Genomic DNA, 12,266 nt, shown 5'->3' on the forward strand with positions numbered 1-12,266 from the left:
CCTGAAAAAACATATATTTTGTGTGTCAGTGTGGCTCAGTTTTTCAGCTGTGACCAGTGCTTACGTGTAACCCCATGCTTGTTGCAAACTAGACTTGGAACTTGATTTCCCACACGGGAAACAAAATATCTGCAAGCCAGCTACAGAATAGGGAAGGTCTGTTGTAAAGGAGGAAGTTCTGAGAAATTGTGTTCTTGTGCATGATTGCTGCTATACTCACTAACTTCCCTCAGTGGATAAAACATATTCCCCACTATAACCATGTGGAAAATCATCTACAAGTCAGTCAAAGGGAAAACCCCTTGGCAGATAGTTACAAAGTCCAAGGATGGGAAAGTATGCATACAACATTAGATTTTATACAGTTCAAGCTGGGGTTTCACTGTTTTGCACTAATTTGGATTAATTGCACTCTCATTAATTGCTCTCCAGCTATCAGAATCTCCCTTGACTGTGCCTTCGATGGAAAAAAGTAAGTGATTATATTCAGATAATGAATGCATTCATGGTCTTTACTACTTGGTATAATTACATGCAGAACTCCCTGCTTTGTCTGATTTGATTTAATACAGCATTCCCTATCTACAGTGTGCTTACAGTTTAAACAACACATTTTCTGTAGATATTGAATGTATTGTTTTTGCTTTATCTCTTGAGTTCTTTTTTCCTTCTTCTTAGCCTACTCTTAATTCAATTTAACTAAATTCTATTCTATTCTATTCTATTCTATTGACTGACTTATGAATCCTGGATTTTTTATTTTGACAAAACCTTTGACAAAAGTGATTACAGGTATAGAAAAAAATGATATACCGAGTCAGAGAAGTTCTTCCCACACTGCTTGGAGCAACGAGGTTTGGAGGTTTGGAGTTGCATCCATATTCAGGAAGTTGTGTACGGACAAAACTGTGTTGTCTTCCTGACAGCTGGGGAGTAAACTACAAGCCGACGAAGTTAGCTAATTGTTAACATATTAATATTATTATCCATCATCCAATAAAGAACACTATTTATTTGATGAGGAAAAGGGAAAATGGAGATCGACTCAGGTAAACTTGAAGTTAGCTCGATACGTGTGTTAACTGGATAAGTTAACTACCTAACTTACTGTAACATTAGCTAACTGGCTAGCCAGCGTTAATAACTTGGGAAGCGTTGTGTTGTTAGCCTCGAATTCCGAACAGATATCGATGTGGTAACGTTAGCTAGCTGCTAACAACGGTAACCGAACAACTTTGACCTCCTAGTTTACGATTTGACAGAGAGTTAGCTTAGTTAGCCTACACTGCCACAATGTAAGTTTAGGGGGTTACGTTTTGGTTCAATTACTGAGTCTATGTCTTGGCTGGCTAATGTCAAGTATTTTAAGAACGGACAAATTCAATGTGTGTGTGTGTGTGTGTGTTTGCTGCTTAGAAAAGAAACCCCAAATCTGTATACCATACTTACTGTAGGGTGTCATAATTCTGCATTACATTTTAAACAGCCATATGGTGCTGTATAGACTCTGAAGTGACGATATGCATGAGTTAACTTGGTAGTCCATCTAAAAGTGTCCTTTTCCCAGGGTTACTAGCAATGTTTGGGAAGTCTGGAAAAGTATTTCCCAGGTCTTGAAAAGTTTGTAAATTGCTAAAAAGTCTGGAAAAGCATGAAGGATATTGTTGTCCAGTCTTACATGGTTACACATTTTATATAGTTATGACCCCACTGTCATTTAACTCATTGTGATATTTGTTGTTGTGAAGAAAAATGTTCAGCCACTGAGTGATATGGCTTAGTTGACATATTGCACAGAAACTATCAGCATACATCATATTGAGTTATGAAATGGAAATGTGTGGGGACCCTGTCATCTGAGTTTCCCCGACATTTGTTCTATTACAGTCTGTCATAGTGACACTCAGTTACACCCAAAACAAATTGAATATGCCATAATAGCCAGTTATTGACTTCAGGAAAATAAAATACTTGCCTCTGAACCTCAATATTTTTGACTGAGAAGGGTGAAGCAGTATATGTGCCATTGAAGTACACTTACTGTGGTAGCCCTAAATGGTCAACATTGAACATTTTCAGGCTATCAATCTATTAATTGAGTTGCATCTTAAAAGCAGTGAATATAAAATATCTTCATTGAAATCAGGGCCCCAAAGTACCTCCCTAACATGCCACAAGGCCTACATATTTCTCTTACACGTTTGCATACATTTGCACTGCAAAGGTGCAAGCTAGTTTGTATTAGGAAGGATATTTGTGAAATGTTCATGAAACATGAAATAATGTTACTGTAGAATTGTGCCTTAACCCATCACAAGGCATGGGACTAGCTTTTGATAACACCCACTTGGGTTGGGGAATAATCAGTTGATTTAAAAACATGGATTATAAATAGGCCTATCCTGATTTTAACTAAAATCGCTTCAGTGAGCATGTATTTTTATATTTAGAGGGATGTATTTCTCTTCAAAGTAACCCTCCCTCTATTCTCTTGTCCATTTTTGCCTGTCCTTGCCTAAACCATGTGGTGTTACTCAGCTTAATGTGATCTCTAGGAATGTCATGTCTAAACAGTTCCAACTGTGAGATGATTCTCAGATGTATTAAACAAGGTATAACACAACCACATACAAACATTTTTCAGTCTTCTTCGAGGAACAATAGCAACTGTCACAAAAGAGCCTAATAAACATGCTGTTCGAGGTATTCAGTCATTCACTGCAGTCCAGTGGTGGAAAATTGATAAATATAACAGTCTGTCACATTCAATAATATCAAAACTGTAATTGATTGAAAGTCAGGATGGCATTGAACGGAGATCCCAAGTACCAAATTCTGAGACTCATCACTTGGCTGTCTAGGTCCTAATCGTATTTTTCCATCTTTTCAGTGTTCTACACTGATCGTAGTGGACGAGCCACCAGTAACCCGCTGCTGGATCAGCTCCCCAGCTACCAGTCTCTGCTGTACCGCAGGAAGCCCTCGGCTAGCACCAAGCGAAGAGGCAGCTCTCGAACACGGCTCGGCTCCTCTGGCAGTGGGAAGTGGGGCCTGACAACAGTCACCAGACATGAGGAGAAGCAGAGGAGTGAGACGCTGCAGAGACCCGTCAGAGAACTACCCAAGAGCATGGCTGAGAAACGTAGAGACGAGTAGGAAAGACTTCTCTTGTCATAAAGATCATGTCAAATGTCAACCTAACAAAATTAATGTTCGTGATTAGTGGTGATCAGCTGTCATCAATAATTACCTTATAGTTAGCATCTGTCCTACCAGCCTAAGATTTTAATTAGGTCTATTCCATTTTGAAGGTGTTTGACAATGTACAATCTTCTTGCATGTTTCATTGACATTAGAGCTGCAACGATTAATCGATTAATCGATTAGTTGTCAACTATTAAATTAATCGCCAACTATTTTGATAATCGATTAATCGGTTTGAGTAATTTTTTAAGAAAAATAAGTCAAAATTCTCTGATTCCAGCTTCTTAAATGTGAATATTTTCTGGTTTCTTTACTCCTCTATGACAGTAAACTGAATATCTTTGGGTTGTGGACAAAACAAGACATTTGAGGACGTCATCTTGGGCTTTGGGAAACACTGATCGACATTTTTCACCATTTTCTGACATTTTATAGACCAAACAACTAATCGATTAATCGAGAAAATAATCGACAGATTAATCGACAATGAAAATAATCGTTAGTTGCAGCCCTAATTGACATCGATTCAGAGTCCAGTTGGAGATTGCACATAGTAGCCTAAATACTCAGCAATCAATGTATTTGACCGTTGGTCTTGTTAGGGCGCGCCGCCTGGAGCAGGATCAAGAGCTTAGCAACTGGAGACAGTGGAGGCAAAGCACCCGCAGAAATCTGAGGAGGCTGAGAGAGGATGCCCAGGAACGGCTGAGCTCCCTGAAGCTCTGGAGGGGAGACATCCACCTCATAGAGGGTGAGACATGGGTAATGGGATACCATGGGAAGCCAACTTTTTAAATATACATTCGCTGTAACAGACATGTAGAAATTTGTTGTACAAACTATGCTGATGTTGTACAGACTTAAGGTCTCCCTCTCTGTTTCATTTAACAGGGATGTTTGGTACAGGGATCCTGTCTTACTTCTCATTCCTGCGCTTCCTGGTCATGCTCAACTTGGTCATCTTCCTGCTCATGTTCAGCTTCGTCATGTTGCCCATCATCATTGCCCCCTACGCTTCAGGGAATGCCACCTACAACCAGGCTGATGGTCAGAAGAAGCTTGTTTGTTTCAACTTTGATTCCTGTTGTGTATCTTAGCCAGCTTTCACAGCCTGTATTCACAAAGTATATCGGTCAGAGTTCTGTTGATCAGGGACAGGTGATCCCTGATCCAGTGGTCTTCCTGTCCATCTGATCTCTTATGATTTAAATTGTGAAGCTGCTCCTAGATCAGCATTCTTAACTGTTCACATAGAGAATATAGTCCCAGGACTTTCATATTTAAAGGTTCTTAGAGTAGAGGATAAAACATGGAAGAGGGAAAGATTCAAGCACATTAAAAGTAGTTCAGTTCAGTAGTTCATTTCAGTAGTTCAGTTCAGATTTTTAATAAAAACTATACTACCTTGTTAAAACAGGTTGTGGGGTAAGTAAAAGTATTGATCCACAGGTATGCCAAAAAAACAGCAATAATTTAGGAATCGGACATTACCTTTTTAGATTAACACAAGAGAGTACACAGAAGACCAGGCTTTGAACCTTGCCAGTTAAAATGGATTTCATAAGGCTATTATTTCATATTGTGCTTTTATTTCATACAGAACTCTATTTTCTGTATTCTAAGATCTCTCTGTCTAGCATTTCCACACATCTCCTTTCCCTATAATCACACACAAACTCTAGATAATTGGATTAGTAGAATTGTAGCTTTCAGTTTAGCTATGTAGGTTTAAAATCGATTTTGACTTGAATAAGCTATTTATAAATACTAGGTAATTAGCAACAGTATTGATTAGATGGATCTGTAATGTGCGCCATGGTGAAATAAGGTAATTGCAGCAGCAAATGATAGGTTACAACAAAGGAATAATACGATATAAACAAGAATAGAGTTAATGGGGGGATATTAAAGGTAATGCAGCTGACAATATAGGACAAAATATAGGACAACATAGGACAATCATTGAGAGATGAGAAGAATTATAAGTTGAGGAATGTATATTCCATAAGTCTCTTAGGGGAAAATAGGTACTTTCTGATTTATTTGGGAAGACAATATGAACTCCAAATGTCCTAAATTTATATCCTAATGTGTTCCACCACAGGTAACATGTGCAGTTCGTACCACAGCAGCTCTCGTCAAGGTCTGGTCAACTTTCATGAGCACATTACAGACCTGCTGTCCGGTGGAGTAAGTCTTTATACTTTACAGTTCATGGTCTCTGGAGAAACAGAGCTTTGCATCTGGATTTCTCACTTGCCCCTTGTGCTCAATCCGCAGGGCTTTCTGGAACAGACCTATCTTTTCTATGGCTACTACAAGGTGGACGGCATCCACTTCCCAAAGTTCACTTACAACCTGCCTCTGGCCTACCTGCTCGTCACTATAGCCTATCTCTTCCTCAGTCTCATCTGGATTGTTAAAAGGTACTGGAAAAGCAACACAATTTTTTTTTTCTTTGAAATGAAGAAAATCATGAAGACAAGGCTCCTTGTCAAGATTATTTGAAGGATCAGTTTCTGAAAGTGTTCTTAAGTGTTGTTTGACAAGCACTGTAGAGGAAACCCTGTAAACTGTGGACCACTATTTCCTTCAAGGTCTGCCACAGGTTTCAAGCGTAACCTGGTTCAGGATGAGGATCGCTTTCAGAGTTTTTGCAACAAGATCTTTGCCGGCTGGGACTTCTGCATCACCAACGAGAATGCTGCAAGGCTGAAGAGGAGCAGCCTGCTCTACGAGCTCAAGGTTAGTTGATCATTCTGTCGAAGGAACAAGATATTTTATAGGACAGGATTTGCCAGGAGCAATAGATAATATTAAGGCAACAGTAGCTATGTTTACATACACAGAGAATTCCGTTCTTAACCTGGATGGTGAAGTAACCTGGTTTTGTGTTGATGCATGTAAACATCATCCGGTTAAAATACCCCAGGTACGCTCATACTCAGATTATGTGAAACCTGGTTAAAAGGCTTGCCATACTGATATTGCTGATATTTAACGGGTCAGTGTCGCATGTAAGGGTTAGGGTTAGTTTGCTGTCAACAAAAATATGTAATAAATATGGTGTTGAGCCGTACTTTCTATTGGGATCATCATTTCTTGCCCCTGTATTAGAGGTATATTACTATTGGTCAATGAAAGAGGGAGGGGGGCAGCTGGCGGCTGCACCGTTCATACTATTTTGCTTGCAGACTGTTTTGTCTGTGTGTGTGACATTACAGGTGAACAGGAATATTCTGTTAAATGGTTCATTTATGGCAAAAGAGATACTCAGTCACAGGCTATCAAAGGTTCAATGAAAACAGCTTAACCTGAATAAGACCTTAAGCAGAATATGCCCATTTGTCAGGTTAACATGCATGTAAACGTTGTACTGTTGAACAGTAGCAAGGAAGTCCATTTCTGCAGTTAGAAACATTGGATTGATGTGAGTAACTAGGGGATCTGTTGAATTTGAAGATATAGAATTTGGAAAATATAGACCTACAATATTGAAGATAGGACGGGATAGGATAGAAAACTTGTTATCCACTGGCCACAGTGGCTGGTAGATAACAAAATTCACCAACCACTTTATTACCAGCCAACCAGATTTTTAGAATAGAAGGATCTAAATGATGGTTGGTTAGCTGCTAAAGTGTCTGGCAAAGCAAGCAAATAGACATTGAAAAGCCTGTGGTTGTTGCCACCTCGATTGAAGATATAGAATTTTTTATATGATTGAAATTCATGCCTCTCACTTTTATTTAAGATGTTTTATTTTTTCATAGCCTCTCAAAAAAACTGTTCAAGCACATTGGCTGATGTAACATTCTTTTTCATGTGGAAATAGGTTGCTTGTTCTCAATTTTTGATCAATGCTTCTATGGAAACCTGATCTGCTTTATTTTATAACTGCACTTTTCTACTCCTAGACGGACCTGGAGGAGGAGAGGATCAAGCAGAAAATAGCGGATCGCACCCGCAAGGAGAAGTGTCGGATTTATGTCATCCGCCTCATCCTCAACCTTTTTGTCATAGCGGTGCTGGCTGCTTGCTTCTACAGCATTTATAGAGCCACCGTCTTCTCCCAGAAAGCCCAGATGACAAAGGTAAAATCCCTAATCCGAGATGTTTTTGAGTATGTCAACATACGCACAGATTCCTAAATGGTAAAATCTTATCTTTTTTTGCAACATCCTCATTCCATCATAGTGCAGTGTAGAATGCCCTTAGGATTTCAGACTTTAGTTTCTGATGAGTGCAGCTGTCATTTTATACTTCTAAGACATTTTATATCAAACACTGGGTCTGTCAAGGCAGTACTTCAACTTGACAAGACTACATTTGAAGTACTTCATACTGCCCATGCAAGCACACATATTGTCTTTAGAAAATGTAGCTTTTCTAGTTTTGTTTGTAGTTACAAAAATAATTGTACAGGGTAATGTTTCAATGTTACTTTTTCTGGGTTACAGGAGAATTTCATTGTGGATCTCATCTACGAGTATCTGCCCTCAATTGTTATCACGCTGGCCAACTTCATCACCCCCCTCCTGTTCTCTCTTATCATCAACTACGAGGACTACTCCCCCGCTTTCGAGATCCGCTTCACTCTCATGAGGTACACAGGATTTCCATTCATTTGCTCTCTGAGTAACAACAAACTTAGTAAGCAATACACCAGGAGAGAAATGGAATCCACACACTATCAGCAAAAAAGGATGATGCCAAAAAGAGGAATAATACATAAATTGTAATAATAATAATACATAAATTAATACATAAATTGAGCAAAAAAGTGCAATAACAAAAAAAAATGCAAAACAGAGAGAACAAAGACATTTCAGTTATACCATCATTAGTTTGTTCACGAGCCTGTTTGGATATTGTCCTTTTTTCCTAATAGTGTGCAGATTCCCTTTTTCTTACTGATATATTGCTTATCATTTGGGAATTCATGCACTTATAGTTGACCATTATATATAGACTTTTTCTTTTGTGAATCACTTCACCTAAACAGTGGTACTGCTGAATGAATGGCCTTGCATCTTTAAAACGTGTGCTCTAATCATTGTTTTTTCTCTTTGTTTGTTTCTTTTCCTCCCTCCTTCCTTCCCTCCTTCCTTTCACAGGTGTGTGTTCATGCGGTTGACCAGTATTGGGGTTTTGCTCTTCTCTCTCTGGTCTCAGATCACGCAGTGTAAAGACGAGCCCTGCGCCTGTGGTTACAACCATAATCTGTACTCTGTAAGTCTGTCTCTTGTATTCTGATACAGTAGTGATCGACAACTAGCGGCCTGCTGCTGATACCTAAATGCTTTACATCTGATTCCTACATCAACTTCTTGTACTAATAGGTGGCAGCACCAAAACCAGTTTTAGCCCTATTTCTACACCACACAATTTATTTTTCACCTCTCTTCAGACACATTTGCTGAAATTATCTAAGGTGTTTTTGAAGGTGTTAAGGATTATTATTATAACTCCTGCATTTAGAGCATTTTGTCGTTTATGCCTCTTTTATTTTGTATAATTCGGTGTGCAACTGCAGTGCATCACTTTTATCACATGCAAGTGTCCTTAAAGACGTTGCTGCATACAAGCATCCATACAGGCATTTTGTTTTTTATCTTTAGAAAAACGCTATTCCGTAGCAGGCGACCAGTACATTTATTCAGTCTTCCCTGTCATGGGTGGCAGCCTTTGTGACAGATGCATTAATGCAGCAGATGCAAAATCTTCACATTATTTAGTACCAAATTTATGGATATTGTCCCTACATTAGATAGCTGTTGTCCTGGAATGGGTCTCAGAAATTCCAAAAACATTCTACAGGAAACACTGCTTATTAGACAGGTGAAATCAAACCTTGTGGTAACTACTTTTCATTTGTGCCACTCTGCCTCCTTGCTGTTGCCCACAGTGTTGGGAGACCCGTGTGGGCCAGGAGATGTACAAACTCACCATCTTTGACTTCATCATCATTGCCGCAGTCACCATCTTTGTGGAGTTTCCCAGAAAGTAAGACCTAATCTTCTCAATAGAAACTCCCATTAAAGACGGATCATTTTTAGTACTCTAACCGAGCCATCAGTGTGTACTCATGTGTGAGAGTTCGACTATACGAACTCTCCAAGTAATCTCTCTGTTTATGACCATCTACACATATTGTACAGTATTTTTTTCAGCCTTGGTTGAGTAATGATAACGTTACATTTTATTCTGTTCTATCCCAGTCCACTTTCTTTGTCTCCTCGGGTGAAACATCTAGTTGGAAGTCATTCTCTTTCTGTTTGTTCCTAGTCATATCTAACAGTCCTTGCACTGCTCTGTCCTCCCCAGGCTGGTAGTGAACCATTGTAACTGTGGCCTTGCTAAGTGGTGGGGCCAGCAGGAGTTTGCAATCCCGCAGAATGTGCTGGAGATCGTCTATGGTCAGACCATCTGCTGGATCGGTACCTTCTACTGCCCCCTGCTGCCCGCCATCTGCACCATCAAATACTTCTTCATCTTCTACATCAAAAAGGTGACACAAAAAGACGTCTAACTTAAATTGTTTTCCAGTGTTTGTAGTTTGGCTAGTTTATAATCTGATTTAATTTTGTGAAAAGATATTTAGTTTTGGTCATGAAAATCAAAAGTAATCCCTTGATAGCTATTATCTGCTTCTAGTTCCTACATCTTTCTCATCTAGTGACCATGTTGCATGGACCAGTTAAAGGAAATAATCATCCTGTTGTTCCATATATCAGTTACAACATTATGATAGTGATGTAAAATACAATGCATGTAGACTCAGCATTAAAAAAACACGTATGTACGGGGTGAGATGCTAATGCTTAGAATTTAGTCAGTTTAAAAAAAATGAACAATTTTCTCCAACATGCAACTTGTTTTTCTCGGAAAGGGATTCATAATAGTGCCTTTCCCTCTTGGAGAGTAACCCTGCTACCTTTCTGATCCTTTGCCAGGTGTCGCTGATTAACAACTGCCGTCCAGCCACACGTCCGTTCCGAGCCTCCAGCTCCAACTTCTTCTTCCTGGTTGTGCTGCTGATCGGCCTCGCTCTGGCCTGTCTGCCTGTCACTGTCAGTGTAGCACAGTGAGTAATGTACTGTTAATGTTAGCAAAAACTCCAGTAGAAGTATTAACATCAGTGGTACATATTTGTCCGCTGCTGTTTTGCTGTTGAGTCCCACCATCCAACCATACACATGCAGAGAGGAGATGTCAGTTCCTATTCCTGTTTATAATTATAATTAACTAGAACTAAATGCAGGATCATTTATTATTACTAACGTCATTGCTACTGCTTACCTGTTCTTGGGTGTGTAAACTGATTCAGCCATCCCTACTCCACAGGATAAACAGTTCCCAGGCCTGTGGACCATTTGTTAATTACAACACCTCCTGGGAAGTGCTGCCAATCACGGTATCCCAGCTGCCCACTGGGATCCGTACCTTCCTCTTCGCCATCTCCTCAGAGGCCTTCGCTGTCTCCTTCTTTGTCATTACATGGTAAGTGTTTCAGGTCAATAATCGGCTTTGTATCACTGTTCTGTTTCTCAGCATTTATGTTGATTATAAGAAATTGGAATGTAAAGCATTTTGATAATTCAATAGGTCTTTGCTATATTTGGCTGTTTCTACTCATTGGTGCAGACAATTTTACCTTTCATGTCCATTGTCCTCCGCAGTTTGGCCATGTTTTATGTAATTGCACTAGCTGGAGCCCACAAGAGAGTCATTAACCAACTCAGGGAGCAGCTAGCCATGGTGAGTTTACACAAGAGAAAATGTCCTCAGTAATTTTCCAAAGTTTTTTGTTGGTGTCACATCTATTCTACCTTTTACTAGTCTATCTATTTCCTATTTATACATTCATCATGTGTGATCTTCATTTGACTTATCGGCGAAGGCAATGTGTAAGTGGAATCTGTTCCCATCTATGTATGTCTGTGTTGCCCAGGAGGGGCGCGACAAGCGTTTCCTGATCCAGAAGCTGTGCCAGGCCCAGAGGCTGTCAGCGATCAGATCCCCTGGCCCCCAGTCCCAGTCCCAGTCCCAGCCACGCAGCAGCAGCAGAAGCAGCTCCAGCTACCATACCAGCTTCTCCAACAACTACAATGAAGCGGTGTTCCTGGCACACCCGCCTCCAGACTCTTCCACACATGTATAAGATAAGGGCCTGATATCAAAGCCCAGTAAACGCACATACTAAGGCTGCCTAATGCTTTACTGGACATCTGGACTGGAGATGAATGAAACCATGGTGTTTGAATGAATATCTTTAATGTATCCAAATGTTTTCTGTTTTTATTGTGAAAACACTACAACTTGGAGAGTCTATGGACCCAGTGACATCAGACTGTCTGACTGGATGACAGTCAGATGAAAGCTTGCCTTATTTTGGTTACAATCCAAATAGTATAAAACTAAGAAGACATGATGTTCAAGAATTTTGGGACCAAAATAACCATTGCTTGTCAAATGTTTTGTGGTCTTCTTTTCCTGCTGTATGTACTATCATCTTTTCCTTCCAAGAAGGACTTGTATTATGATAACCACTGGAGTTGTTTGAAATACGTTTCTGAAAAGGATTCAGCTTTTCTGTACACACTGTCCATACATTTGTATGCACTTTAAATGTATTAACACTAGAGTTTTCTTACTTTTATAACTGCATTAATAACTTTGGTGTACAGTAGCCTCTATGTGCATTTGTTGTGTTATCTTTACACCAAGATATCATTTTGTATTATTCTCAGGTTGCATATGAGAAGAACTAATGCCTTTCACACTACCAAACTTTAACCATATTTCTCTTTCCACCACTACTACCACTCAGTTATACTAACTTATATTAGAATTACTTTAGGATGGTGTTACTTTATTGTCATGTTGTAATGTTAAAAGTTATAGCTAGGGTTTGGGGTTTTTTTTTTCCACATGGTGTGCCTTAATGTTGAATTATTTGCATGAAAAATAAATATAGAAACCTGTCACAGTGTTCCTTTTCCTTAGTTTTTATTTCATTTTATTTTGTTTTATTTTATGACGGAGCTCTTAGAATTAAT

At 39.4% G+C, this 12,266-nt stretch overlaps 1 protein-coding gene across 1 annotated transcript; it reads left to right on the plus strand.

The window, feature by feature from the left end:
- Nucleotides 1-905: 905 nt before the first annotated feature.
- Nucleotides 906-12,185, plus strand: tmc7 (transmembrane channel like 7). Its single transcript, XM_071913913.2, has 16 exons — nt 906-1,049; nt 2,891-3,152; nt 3,807-3,955; nt 4,096-4,251; nt 5,309-5,394; nt 5,485-5,630; nt 5,802-5,949; nt 7,122-7,298; nt 7,665-7,810; nt 8,322-8,436; nt 9,113-9,210; nt 9,532-9,715; nt 10,161-10,291; nt 10,552-10,707; nt 10,887-10,965; nt 11,159-12,185. The coding sequence occupies exons 1-16, from the start codon at nt 1,034-1,036 to the stop codon at nt 11,366-11,368; spliced, it is 2,259 nt and encodes a 752-aa protein (XP_071770014.1). The 5' UTR covers nt 906-1,033; the 3' UTR covers nt 11,369-12,185.
- Nucleotides 12,186-12,266: the final 81 nt, after the last annotated feature.

This window comes from Centroberyx gerrardi, chromosome 3, assembly GCF_048128805.1.
Source record: "Centroberyx gerrardi isolate f3 chromosome 3, fCenGer3.hap1.cur.20231027, whole genome shotgun sequence".
NCBI lineage: Eukaryota > Metazoa > Chordata > Actinopteri > Beryciformes > Berycidae > Centroberyx > Centroberyx gerrardi.